Source organism: Phyllobates terribilis, unplaced genomic scaffold (assembly GCF_046119375.1).
Source record: "Phyllobates terribilis strain yellow unplaced genomic scaffold, ASM4611937v1 Scaffold_2__4_contigs__length_985480577, whole genome shotgun sequence".
Lineage (NCBI taxonomy): Eukaryota > Metazoa > Chordata > Amphibia > Anura > Dendrobatidae > Phyllobates > Phyllobates terribilis.
Genome location: NW_027362762.1, coordinates 141,962,894 through 141,977,433, shown reverse-complemented (window position 1 = coordinate 141,977,433; position 14,540 = coordinate 141,962,894). Strand labels below are relative to the sequence as shown.

Sequence of the window (14,540 nt, the reverse complement as noted above, 5' to 3'; positions counted from 1 at the left end):
TTCTACGGGAGTTACTGAACCAGTATGGCTCAGCAGCACTCAAATGTTTCTGTAGTTCTGACCAATTAGGGAAGCTGGTTGAAGACAGATATTCCTATCACAGCCATGAGGTCAGAATATCCCTTTAAATAAAAGGGGAATCCAGCAGACCCTCAATTATAAGCCATCATTAAAAAGAACCCATCACCAAACTGGGACAGCTCTGTTTAATTTAAGTAAAAAGTGTCCGCCCCAGACTGGAAATTTTTTTAAATATTTTATTCTCAGAAGTGCGCAGATGTAATGCTAATGCTCCCCTGAAAAGGCCAGACTTCCTGGCAAAAGTTGGGTGCAAATTTTTGGATGGTGGGATCCGAGCATTTAGAGTGAGATCTCACAACCCTCTACAGCCCCTCTTTCAGTGAAAGAGCGATATATCGTGTGTGTTATTGCAAGATGGCGCACTTTGCACTAACCCAGCAATGCCGCACACTTTGCTAAGTGGTTACCGAAAGGTAACATCATTAAAGCAGTTAGTGATCAGTAACAGCTTAGTAAAGTATGCATCAGTGCTAGGTTAGTGCCAAGTGCAAGATCTCATGAAAAGACATAAAATCTCCCACTTTCACTGTGAAAGGGGCTGTGGAGGGCTGTGGGATCCCACTCTGCATAGTGGGGACCCCCAACCCAGAAGTTCGGACTTGACTTTTATTAGAAAGTCGGGCCCATTCAGGAGAGAATTGGGGTTACTTCGCATACTTTTAACAATATTTTATATTTAGAATAACCACCAATCTGGGACTGCTCACTCTTTTATTAAATAAAAAAAAATTGTGACAGCTAATTTCTATACTGAATACATGACAAGACTATTCCATATTGCTACATAGTCATCGTCATTTATTATGATCTGTCTGAGATCAGGACTGTCTAGTGTCTAGCTCTCACTTCATTACGTAATGCTTAGTAGTTTGAAATTTAACTTGTAATATACATACAAGCTGGACTAAACACTAAAAAAACTTTAAAACTTTTAAAAATTAAAAAATAAGATGGAAAACTGTGCATTGTTTCTTTAGATCTGAAGTCTCTGTCACTCCAGCTCTACTCCTGGTTCAGCCTCGCCTCCTTCCACTTGACTGACTGCTTCTTTGCTTGTGACTTCAGGCAATGGAGCCATCAGTCAAATAGGAGAAAACAGTGCTAGGTGGGGAATAGAGGTGGAGTGACAAAGGCTTCAGATCTACCATAGTCCTTCAGCCTCATTTACATAGCAATATAAACACTGATTTCTCAGTAAGGAAGGAACAGACTGACCATGTAAAGGTATTGCTAGACTTATCTTTGAAAGAGCAACATGCACATATAAATAGGAGCAAAGCAGGGTCTACATGTAATTCATCAGTTCAATTTTAGTCTGTTGGAAGCAATGTCATCCTATTTATATGCAAGCCATTTATACTGCATGGCAAACAAACAGTGTCCACATTCCCAAAATTATGTTTTAACTAAAGCAATATATAAGAGGTTTCTGTATTTCAGTCTTTTGGTACAATGGGATAGTCCAAGGACAAGTATCCTAAGTGATCAAAAGAACTAGAAAACTTTTTTTTTTACCCAGACTTATGGCACCTCATCATTTAATTAAGCACAGGGGCTGTGTCACTATATATAATAGTGACTGTATCTGGTAATCCAGCACATTTCCATTCACTTGAATAGGACTAAGCAGCAGATAAAGCCACAATGCTATGTGTAGCACTGTGCCTGAGTAAACAATTAAGGGGCAGGGTGCGCTGCAGGCCCTTTCAGTCAGCTAAGGTGCCATGAATTAGGCCTCCTACAACTAAATATTAATGTCCTATGCAAAAAAAATAGACCATCAAAATTAAACTCTCTCAATCTGATTGGTTTAAATAATGCAATGCTCTTAATTTTGATAAATGCTTGGGGGGATATGGATTTAAAACCCTACTATTCTCAGTCTCTAATCTCACTTGTATTTTCCTAACATGTTTATTGCAGGTGAGATTTCTTGAACAGCAGAATAAGATGCTAGAGACAAAATGGTCTCTTCTTCAAGAAAAGAAACCCGCAAAAAGCCACATTGAACCTCTCTTTGAGGCATACATCAACAACCTCCGAAAACAATTAGATAGTCTTGGAGGTGAAAGAGCTCGCCTAGAGTCAGAAAGACGGGCCATGGAAGATGCAGTGGAGGAATTCAAGAAAAAGTAAGTTACTTGGATAAAAAAATCAAATTAAATGTATGGCTTCCACAGTTTTAATAATGAGATGTCAAAATGGTGACCAAGATTTATAGTACATTGGATGGTGATAGTAAATAGATGTCCATTTCATGTGTAATCCTACAGGTATGAGGAAGAGATCAACAGACGCACTGCGGCCGAGAATGAATTTGTTGGACTTAAGAGAGTATGTACCAAATATTATATTAGGTTTATACTATTGAAACGAGCAATTAATATATTAGAAAATTTACCTTGCAGGACGTTGATGCTGCTTTCATCAACAAATCTGAGCTACAAGCTAAAGTGGACTCACTAACGGATGAGATTAACTTCCTGCGTGCCCTATTTGATGCAGTAAGTACATTGGAAATATATCTGTTTGTATGTAAATATATATATATATATACAGTACAGACCAAAAGTTTGGACACACCTTCTCATTTAAAGATTTTTCTGTATTTTCATGACTATGAAAATTGTACATTCACACTGAAGGCATCAAAACTATGAATTAACACATGTGGAATTATATACTTAACAAAAAAGTGTGAAACAACTGAAAATATGTCTTATATTCTAGGTTCTTCAAAGTAGCCACCTTTTGCTTTGATGACTGCTTTGCACACTCTTGGCATTCTCTTGATGAGCTTCAAGAGGTAGTCACCAGAAATGGTCTTCCAACAGTCTTGAAGGAGTTCCCAGAGATGCTTAGCACTTGTTGGCCCTTTTGCCTTCACTCTGCGGTCCAGCTCACCCCAAACCATCTCGATTGGGTTCAAGTGTGGTGACTGTGGAGGCCAGGTCATCTGGCGTAGCACCCCATCACTCTCCTGCTTGGTCAAATAGCCCTTACACAGCCTGGAGGTGTGTTTGGGGTCATTGTCCTGTTGAAAAATAAATTATGGTCCAACTAAAAGCAAACCGGATGGAATAGCATGCCGCTGCAAGATGCTGTGGTAGCCATGCTGGTTCAGTATGCCTTAAATTTTGAATAAATCCCCAACAGTGTCACCAGCAAAGCACCCCCACACCATCACACCTCCTCCTCCATGCTTCACGGTGGGAACCAGGCATGTAGAGTCCATCCGTTCACCTTTTCTGCATCGCACCAAGACACGGTGGTTGGAACCAAAGATCTCAAATTTGGACTCATCAGACCAAAGCACAGATTTCCACTGGTCTAATGTCTGTTCCTTGTGTTCTTTAGCCCAAAAAAGTCTCTTCTGCTTGTTGCCCATCCTTAGCAGTGGTTTCCTAGCAGCTATTTTACCATGAAGGCCTGCTGCACAAAGTCTCCTCTTAACAGTTGTTGAAGAGATGTGTCTGCTGCTAGAACTCTGTGTGGCATTGACCTGGTTTCTAATCTGAGCTGCTGTTAACCTGTGATTTCTGAGGCTGATGACTCGGATAAACTTATCCTCAGAAGCAGAGGTGACTCTTGGTCTTCCTTTCCTGGGGCGGTCCTCATGTGAGGCAGTTTCTTTGTAGTGCTTGATGGTTTTTGCAACTGCACTTGAGGACACTTTCAAAGTTTTCCCAATTTTTCGGACTGACTGACCTTAATTTCTTAAAGTAATGATGGCCACTCGTTTTTCTTTACTTAGCTGCTTTTTTCTTGCCATAATACAAATTCTAACAGTCTATTCAGTAGGACTATCAGCTGTGAAACCACCAGACTTCTGCACAACACAACTGATGGTCCCAACCCCATTTATAAGGCAAGAAATCCCACTTATTAAACCTGACAGGGCATACCTGTGAAGTGAAAACCATTTCCGGTGACTACCTCTTGAAGCTCATCAAGAGAATGCCAAGAGTGTGCAAAGCAGTCATCAAAGCAAAAGGTGGCTACTTTGAAGAGCCTAGAATATAAGACATATTTTCTGTTGTTTCACACTTTTTTGTTAAGTATATAATTCCACATGTGTTAATTCATAGTTTTGATGCCTTCAGTGTGAATGTACAATTTTCAAAGTCATGAAAATACAGAAAAATCTTTAAATGAGAAGGTGTGTCCAAACTTTTGGTCTGTACTGTATATATATATATATATATATACACACTGCTCAAAAAAATAAAGGGAACACTCAAATAACACATCATAGATCTGAATGAATGAAATATTCTCATTGAATACTTTGTTCTGTACAAAGTTGAATGTGCTGACAACAAAATCATACAAAAATCATCAATGGAAATCAAATTTATTAACCAATGGAGGCCTGGATTTGGAGTCACCCCCAAAATTAAAGTGGAAAAACACACTATAGGCTAATCCAACTTTGATGTAATGTCCTTAAAACAAGTCACAATGAGGCCCAGTATTGTGTGTGGCCTCCACGTTCCTGTATGACCTTCCTACAACGCCTGGGCATGCTCCTGAAGAGGTTGCGGATGGTCTCCTGTGGGATCTCCTCCCAGACCTGGACTAAAAAGCATCCGCCAACTCCTGGACAGTCTGTGGTGCAACAGTGGATGGAGCGAGACATGATGTCCCAGATGTGCTCAATCGGATTCAGGTCTGGGGAACGGGCAGGTCAGTCCATTGCTTTAATGCCTTCATCTTTCAGGAACTGCTGACACACTCCAGCCACATGAGGTCTGGCATTGTCCTGCAATAGGAGGAAGACAGGGCCAAGGCCAACCGCACCAGCATATGGTCTCACAAGGGGTCTGAGGATTTCATTTCGGTACCTAGTGGCAGTCAGGCTACCTCTGGCGAGCACATGGAGGGTAGTGCGGCCCTCCAAAGAAATGCCACCCCACACCATTACTGACCCACTGCCAAACCGGTCATGGATGTTGCAGGCAGCAGATCGATCTCCACGGCGTCTCCAGACTCTGTCACCTCTGTCACATGTGCTCAGTGTGAACCTGCTTTCATCTGTGAAGAGCACAGGGCGCCAGTGGCGACTTTGCCAATCCTGGTGTTCTGAGGAAAATGCCAAGCATCCTGCATGTTGTTGGGCTGTGAGCACAACCCCCATCTGTGGACGTCGGGCCCTCATACCACCCTCATGAAGTCGGTTTCTAACCGTTTGTGCAGACACGTGCACATTTGTGGCCTGCTGGAGGTCATTTTGCAGGGCACTGGCAGTGCTCCCCCTGTTCTTCCTTGCACAAAGGCGGAGGTAGTGGTCCTGCTGCTGGGTTGTTGCCCTCCTACGGCCCCCTCCACGTCGCCTGGTGTACTGGCCTGTCTCTTGGTAGCTCCTCCAGCCTCTGGACACTACGCTGACAGACACAGCAAACCTTCTGGCCACAGCTCGCATTGATGCGCCATTCTGGATGAGCTGCACTACCTGAGCATCATCTGTGGGTTGTAGAGTCCGTCTCATGCTACCACGAGTGTGAAAGCACAACCAACATTCAAAAGTGATTAAAACATCAGCCAGAAAGCATTGGTACTGAGATGTGGTCTGTGGTCCCCACCTGCAGAACCGCTCCTTTACTGAGTGTGTCTTGATAATTGCCAATAATTTCCATCTATTGTCTATTCCATTTGCACAACAGCATGTGAAATTGATGGTCAATCAGTGTTGCTTCCTAAGTGGACAGTTTGATTTCACAGAAGTTTGATTTACTTGGAGTTATATTCTGTTGTTTAAGTGTTCCCTTTATTTTTTGAGCACGTATATATGTTTCTCATATGGTAACATTTCTCATATGTTGAATATTTCTGCAATTTTGTATCTGTTTTGTAAGCATTCATAATCCATGAATCTCTATAGCCCCATACTGTACCCCATACTGTCCAATGGTTTCTTATGTAACAAAGAAATTTAGAGCATTAGGGACTTTGGGTCACCACAGTCACCACGTCCAGGTGCAACTGTCACCTCTGCATCCCTTATATCTATACCTCTGGCACTATCTCTGAGTAGCTCATACTTTATACAGATTCATATAGAAACAATGAGATATGGAGGTTGTCTTTCCTAAAAACATTGCTTCTAAAGGGGCATATGGTGCCTCATTACACCTGATTTGACTTCTATATTATATTTTAGTGGTAGCCCTACAGCCCTCCATACAAATTCAACTATTATTAGCCAAACTCTCCAAATAGATGGGTTTGGCTAACAATCTAATGTGCCCCGAATAATTTATTGTCAGGGGAAATATCAGTCCAGTATGACTGATTTCAGACCATCTCCCTGAGATAAGCCGCTGTCAGACATGTCTGGCGATGGCTCTCTCATAAAAAAAACACAGGAGAACTCTGCTGAATGAGCGCTCCTGAGTATGGGAGAGGTGCCAGCTCTCTAATACGTATGGCGGGCTTAAGTGTTTGTGTGAATGTGATAACATTAGTGATGCTCCAATTGTGAATGAGACAAATATGAATGTCTAAGGTAGTACATTGGGGTTCTAAAGAAGACCAATGATAGATAGATGTCTTCTCAATGCCGAGGGCCGTTTTTTATTTCATTCGTTTATGGTTAACAACATTTTGTTTTCCTATGTTTAGGAGATTGCCCAGCTCCAAGCTCAGATCTCAGATGTCTCCGTCATTGTGTCCATGGACAACAGCAGAGATTTAGACATGGACAGTATCATTGCTGAGGTTAAAGCTCAATACGAAGAGATTGCTAACAAGAGTAGAGCTGAAGCCGAGGCCATGTACCAGAACAGGGTGAGTCAAGCTCTTAGTTACTCATATCTAAAAACTTGGTGCAGCCCTATAAAATCCCTGCTAATCCACACAGCATGTTAACATGGTTTAGAAGTTGAAAGATATTTTTTTTTAGCAACCACAGTTTAATCTACCCATGACTACTCATAAAATATACTTGTTATAATAGTTAATTGTTTTGAGTTGCTGGGATTATCTTTATTATATTACTTTTGATCTACCGCTGATTCTCCATTGATCTGGAAATTTCTGCAGCCCTTGCAAAAAGGTTAATCCACACAAAGGTCCAATACAATGAGATAAGAATAAAGTGATGACACTATGAAGTTTAGAAAATTTCTCCTAAAATCTGCAGTGTTTTAAGATAAGATAAAATGTAGAGATGAATTGATTTGAGGCAAATCAAATTTGCTTAAAATTTCACAAACAATTCAGATTTGCCTAAATTTTTAGTTGTTAAGTCCACTTGAAACAAACTGACTGCCTGCTGGCCACCATGTTGACTGATTCATTTTAGGGTAAAAAAATTGTACTCACCTTGCCCCTAATTTGTCCTGGTCCCCAATAGCTCACATCCTCTTTCCAGCTCTGATCTTCTCTTCTGTCCTGACTTCTCAGCGCCTGAGGCTCTGATTAGGTCCCAAGAGTTGTTATTATGCCATGGATCAACACAATTCATGCCACGTGAGACCTAGTGACTACCAGAAGGGCCAAGGAGTGAAGGAGGCTGAAGACAGAAGAGAAGATATTGGAGATATTGGGGGAAAGAGACCTAAGAGCGGATTGGGCTGGGAGCTGCAGCGCCAGAATAGATGAGGCGTTATTTTTTAACTTCTGAGGTCTTGAGAGATCTATTCAGTGCAAATCAAACTTCCCGGCCATATTCAAGTGAATCTGATGAATCAAATTGTTGACAGATTCACTTATTTCTAGAAAAATGTTTAATTTTGGTTCATTGTCGAAACAGCACCACTCTTAGCCAAGGGTTGTGACTTGCAGATCAGGCTTGTTCACTTAAGCTGTAATACCAGAAACAGCATTTAGAGAAGAATGTTGCTGTTTCTTAAAAAAAATGTTAAAAAAGCAGGCCTATAACTCACTCTGTTGTTGTACTTGAGCAGTGTCCTCATGGCGTGTGAATGATGCAGTTTTAGGAAAGTGTCTCTTTTGATAGCAGTGGACTTGACTCAATGATGAAACCTTCAAACTAGTATCTACATGTTTTCTAATTTTTTTTACTTGCATTTTTCTGTTTAGTATGATGAGTTGCGTATGACAGCGGGAAGACATTGTGATGACCTGAGAAATACTAAACATGAAATTACTGAATTGACTCGTCTGATCCAGAGACTGAAGGGTGAAATAGAGAGTGTGAAAGCACAGGTAAATTACATGTCATTCTGGGCTTGCTTTAGGCAAAAGTGCAATTGTTCATTATTTATTCATGAAGCTTTAGAATAGATAGGATATAGACATTGTGCCAATGGCTTAAGAATAATTGTTATAATTAATGCAATTTTCTGACAAGTATTGGTAGTCATTTTTAGGATGGTTCCATCCATAAGCAAAGACAATCTGGTGAATCTCAGGTCTTCCTTTGGCCGAGTATGACTTAAATAGGATATCCTTTTACAAACTTTCTGTACAAGTCATCAAAATACTAAACATTTCAGCATTCTGAGCTCTTGGATACTTCGGATTGTGTCCAAACATTAGTGTCACAAAGAATATCATGAGGTTATGTAAAGGTTTTAGACGTGACCCAATAGTGGACCTCAAAAGTATGAAAGGTACAGCAGAAGACAACCCATTTTTAATTGATTTTTGATCTAACCCTTTATCACTTTGATGAGTTCATTCATATCATAAATAACCTTAAAATCTGGCTATACGCTTCAGATAGCTATCGAAAGGTAATTATTACTCATATCTCTCAATCAATTTGAGAGTGCAGATGTTAACAATAAGGTGCAGGAATTAAGCTACTGTAATATCCTTCTCAGATGAAATAAAACGCTCAGGCATATTGAATTTTATCATGCCTGATCTTTCTTTCCCCCAAAAAATTATATTAGGAGAAATTTGTAACACTCCTATGCGCATTAGATGGTTTGATGTCACACCAAAATTGTGGGTTCAGCAGACAACAATCTAATGTGTATAATCACCTATAGAACGCAGTCGGATGGCCATATAAATCGGAATGAGATCAGACTGCAATGCTTGGACTGACTGGGGGTCTCATGACCTGAGTGTGACGGCTCCATAGAAATACATGAATCTGTCACGCTCGGGTTGGGAGATCCGCTGGCCAGTCCGTGCATTATAGTCCACTCTCAGTCCGATTTGTATGGCCATCTGACTGCGCCCATAGACATTATTCATGATCTGTTGTGTGTGCAATGCTAGCAAAATTTGGGTTAAATTTTAATCTTGACATGTGCATGGTCTGTATAGTAGTCCTTCAGAATAAATTTCTCTGGTGGGCTAAGGGAATGCCGAATTCATACTGTCCTGTAGACAAAGCATGTCACCAGATTTCTTACCGATATCTTCCTCAATGGTGATCATCACATAGATTACTATTTCTGTCCATGACACAATATTCCATATGTAGTTGTATGTATTTCCAACATTCAGCATGATGTGAAAGAAACATTTCTTACATCAATCATTAAAAGAATCTCATAAAAAAGTTGATTAAGTGCTAAAACTTCCTATGTGGACATCATAAGCCGATCTGTAGTCAGGTGGAAGATAACTACTTAATTTGGGTTAATATATGAAACAATGGGGAAGAGGCGGATCTGGCTGGGATACTAGGTGTGGCGTGGGAGAGCTTGTTAAAGAAGACGTTCTGACATTAGTCACAATGCTTACACTGATTTACCTTGTCATGCCTTCTCTGTGATTCATATGACAGCCTCTGTGAAACTATTACATACAATATGGTCTCACAGTCAGTCACTGTGACTAAAAAAATTTTGATGTCAAAGGGATAAATCATGGACACCACGAAGGTGCAGCACATTAATGTGACAAAATATGTCTATGACAGCTAATTAAAAAAAAATGAATTTACTTTAAAGAAACCTAGAATATTTAACCCTTCCATGATTGTGCAGATTTTCATTTCTGTTTTTTTTCCTTCCTTTCTTCCAAAAGCTATAAGGGTATGTGCACACAGTCAGGAGCCGCTGAGAAGCTTCAAACCCGCAGCGGCCAGATGTTACAGCATAGTGGATGGGATTTCTAGAAATGCCATGTCCACTATGCGTTTGCTGATCACCCGCGGAAACTGAGATGCGGCACGTCTTTCCAGACGGCGGCATGTCGATTTCTCCGGCGGGTCCGCAAGCGGGCTTTCCCCATAGACTAACATCTATGAAGAAAGTCTGCAGGTGAAAAATAAAAAATGGCGCCGCTCATTTGTATAAAATGAGCGGAAGCCGCCAGCGGCTATTCCGCTGTGTCAGGGCCAAAGGCGGCTCCGGACAGTGTGCACATATCCTAAAATTTACATTTTGCTCCTGACATAACAATTTGAGGAGGGGGGTTGCAAGATGAGTGGTATTTTTGAATGACACCATTCATTTTACCATAGAAGGTATCGGACAGCAAAAAAATATATCCAAGTTTGAAATTGTGAAAAAAACAACCATGATCCTTCCATTATTTTATGGTGTTTATTTGCGGCATTCATTGTGCGGTAAAAATAGCTTGGAATCATGATATTCTAGGACACAGTAGAAATGGAGGAAATGGAGCATTGTGCTCATGAAAACCATTGAGTTCTCCATGTAATGTAGTGCATTTTAATAACAGTTTTGTTTTTTTGTGTATTTATTCTCAAAATGTTTCACATGTAAAGCGCCATGGAATAAGTGGCGCTATACTAATAAATAATAATAATAAAATGTAAAACTGTATTTTATGATACCTAGCGTGCTAAGCTGGAAGCTGCCATCGCTGAAGCTGAAGAACGAGGAGAAGCAGCTGTAAAGGATGCCAAGCATAAGCTGGCAGAGCTAGAGGCTGCCCTACAGAAGGCCAAGCAGGACATGGCTCGTCAACTGCGGGAATACCAGGAGCTGATGAATGTCAAGCTGGCTCTGGATATCGAGATCGCCACCTACAGGAAACTGCTGGAAGGGGAGGAGTGCAGGTGCATTTTTTTTTATAACAAAAACACTTTCTTCTTTTTTCTGCATTTTATATCATGTCTCTAACCCATTTTCTTTCTTGTGCAGACTTGTTAGTGAAGGTCATGGATCTGTTAGCATCTGTAAGTATAGAAAAGCCATTTACAACTTTTGCTTTCCCAATTCCATGATGCCTTAATTACAATGAATATTTTGTACCTTTGTGAATATTATTTTTTAAATCAAGTCTCCTTGATATGGTGACTTTTTTATAATTGTATACATCACCGCATTGGGGTATTGCATTAGAGGGAACCTGACAGCTGATATATTCTCTCGGATCTATGGGCAACATGTATCAGATGCTGGCTGTATGATTTCAGCCATGTTCGTTTAACTCATTTCATTTCAAAGAAAAACATCATAGCCGCTCTGAAGACTAGTCGGACAGGCAGGTCCCCAACGCATTGTCCATGCCACCTGTCCTTGAGTGACAGGTCTCTCCCTATACATGTACGCAGAGAGAAACTTGCCAGTCACTGGCTTCGGGTGGGGAGAAGTCATTTCCAACTAGTCTCCTGTGCGACTAGCACCCGGCCACTTATTAAACTATGTTTTTCTTTAAAAAGCTAACGCATTTCAGAGTTAAGCATATATGGCTGAGATCATACAGCCACTGCTGTATGATCATGGTGTATGAACCATGTATTGCACACTGTATGCACACTGTATGTATGCACACTGTATGAACATGGTGTGCGTGGATCGGACAGCATGTGTCAGCTGTCAGGTTCCCTTTAAAGAAGATGTGTGGCCTGAGTAAAACATATTATATTAATATTTGTTTTATAACTTTCAGCCGTGGTCAGCAACTCAAGTGGACATAGTGGAAGTGGTCAACATCACCATGTGGGAAGCTTCAGCTCTAGCAGTTTATCCAAGGGGAAGCATGGACACCACTGTTAAGCTTGGCTCATCTCGGACAGGCTGCTTGAATAATTGCACTGCAATGAGTTATATCTCAGCAGGTTGCGTTCTATTAAATCAGCCTAAATGAGGTCACTGATCTGTTCCCCTGTCTACGCTAAGTCTGCACCCTATGTTCTCCACAATTTTATGTCTGTGGTTCTTTCAAGTGGGTTTTGTCTTCATCTTATAAAAAAAAATCTGTATTAAACTACATATGTTTACGTCAACCCCATTTCCCATATTAAAATCATGAACAGCATCGTTATCTTGTATGTCTTTATTTTGCAATATACATCCTGTATGTTAAAACGTTATTCTCATTACATTAATTGGACACAATTGAAAAGTACTTTTAAAAAGAAGCAACTTTGCAATTTATTTGTTAATAAAAATCATCTCAGTCCTCAAGAAGAGAGAGATTTTAATATGTATTGTTTACTCTTCATTGCCTAGGCTACCAGCCATCGCTGCAGTCAATCAGTGGTAGCCAGTCTCATAGGCAAGGAGAGCAGCGCTTACAAGATCTTTTCTAAAGAGCATGTAAGCACTACACTTAAACTGGCTGGATTGCTGAAGAGCTCTGTTAACTCCCGATCCAGCCAGCATTGGTGCAGTTGTGCACCTACAATGCTTCAGAGCCACAAACTAACTTTGCTTGTAGAATCAGAGAGTGGACAGCTTGGGCTAAAAGCCCAACAACGCTGCTGTTCTGAACTGCCAATCAATCAGGAGCAATCAATCCCGGCAGGCAGGAAGGTGTGAGGCTGGGGAGCAGCGCACTCCTGGAAAAAGATGATTATGCATATAAACACAAGTCTATCACAGGCTATGGGATGGTCATAATGGAAAGCTGCTAATTGGAGTTTGTTACAAGCCTCCTAATATAGCTGAACAGGTAGAGGATGAAATGCTGGAACATATTAAAAAGGTAGCAAATAATAATAGGGTCCTTTTAATGGGGGAATTTAACTATCAAGATATTCAATGGGTCATAGAATCGTTCAGTTGCGCTAAAAGCTGCAAGTTCTTATCTACAGTTCAGGACAATTACCTCTCTCAGCTGGTAGATGAACCAACCAGGGGAGGTAATCTGCTGGATCTGGTGCTGTCAAATAGACCAGATACAATTTCAGATCTAGTCCGGGAGCATTTGGGAAACAGCGCCTATAATATGGTAAGTTTCAATGTAATATTTAATAAAATATTTCAAAAAGGAAATGCAAAAACCTGGAACTTTAGGAAAGGTTATTTCAGCAAATTAAGGGAAGAGCTTAATCGTGTAGACTGGAACCATGTCATGGTAACTGGGGATACCGAACGTAAATGGGGCATGTTTAAGAAAATACTACTAGAATCCTGTAGAAAATGTATACCCTCTGGTAATAAATTGTCCAGGAATAAAAAGAAACCATTATGGATAAATAAGACAGTACAAAGTTTAATAAGACAAAAGCAAAGGGCATTCAAAATCTTGAAGACCGAGAATACAGAAATAGCATTTCAAGAGTATAAAGACCTAAATAAGAAATGTAAAAAAGAAATCAAGGTAGCAAAATTATCTACAGAGCAACAAATCGCCAGGGACATTAAATTAAATCTCAAAAAATTTTATACATGCATCAATGCCAAAAAGAGAAAATCAGATGGTATCGGCCCCTTGAAAGACGATAATAATAAGATAATTATAGAGGACAAAGAAAAGGCTGAGATATTAAACAGACACTTTTCATCGATGTTAACCAACAAACAGTATGTTCCAGGGATCTTTCAACAGGGCAAAAATCAAATTCACCACCTGATATAACTAGTTTAACACAAAAAGAAGTACGCCTAGGTCTGAGCAAATTAAACATTGATAAATCCCCTGGCCCAGATGGTATTCATCCACGGATACTGAGGGAATGGAGCTCAGTAATTGTCAAAACAACGTATCTCATATTCTTAGACTCTCTTGCAACAGGGTTAGTGCCACAGGATTGGAGGATAGACAATGTGGTACCGATTTTTAAGAAAGGTAAGAAGGTGGATCCAGGTAACTACCATCCGGTAAGTCTGACATCAGTAGTGTGCAAAGTTTTTGAGGGCATCATAAGAGATGACCTGCAGAGTTATATCGCAGAGAATAATATAATAAATGATAATCAGCACGGATTCATGAAGAATAGGTTGTGTTTAACCAACATGTTGGGGTTCTATGAGGAGATAAGTGCAAATCTGGATGTTGGTAATGCGGCTGATGTGATTTATCTGGACTTTGCGAAGGCATTTGATACTGTACTACATAGCAGCCTTATACTGAAGCTACAGAAGCAAGGACTTTGGGGAACTATATGTAGATGGGTAAGGAATTGGCTAAATGATAGGAAACAAAGGGTCGCCATAAATAGTACATTCTCTAAATGGGATATGGTCAGTGGGGTGCCGCAGGGATCTGTGCTAGGACCAATTCTTTTTAACCTCTTTATTAATGATCTTGAGGATGGGATTGTGTGTAAAGTGTCAGTTTTTGCTGACAATACCAAACTATGTAGGATATTAAAATCTGATCTTGACATTACGATA

General features: G+C 40.4%; 1 protein-coding gene across 2 annotated transcripts in view; it reads left to right on the top strand.

Moving 5' to 3' along the window:
- Positions 1 to 12,237, top strand: part of LOC141197846 (keratin, type II cytoskeletal cochleal-like) — a 52,016-nt gene extending 39,779 nt beyond the window's left edge. For both annotated transcript variants that reach the window (XM_073662916.1, XM_073662915.1), the window contains exons 3-10: positions 2,005 to 2,213; positions 2,355 to 2,415; positions 2,490 to 2,585; positions 6,703 to 6,867; positions 8,125 to 8,250; positions 10,812 to 11,032; positions 11,118 to 11,152; positions 11,869 to 12,237. In XM_073662916.1, coding sequence (XP_073519017.1) covers positions 2,005 to 2,213; positions 2,355 to 2,415; positions 2,490 to 2,585; positions 6,703 to 6,867; positions 8,125 to 8,250; positions 10,812 to 11,032; positions 11,118 to 11,152; positions 11,869 to 11,975 — 1,020 coding nt within the window. In that variant the 3' untranslated portion in view covers positions 11,976 to 12,237. The remainder of the gene's footprint in view (positions 1 to 2,004; positions 2,214 to 2,354; positions 2,416 to 2,489; positions 2,586 to 6,702; positions 6,868 to 8,124; positions 8,251 to 10,811; positions 11,033 to 11,117; positions 11,153 to 11,868) is intronic.
- Positions 12,238 to 14,540: the final 2,303 nt, after the last annotated feature.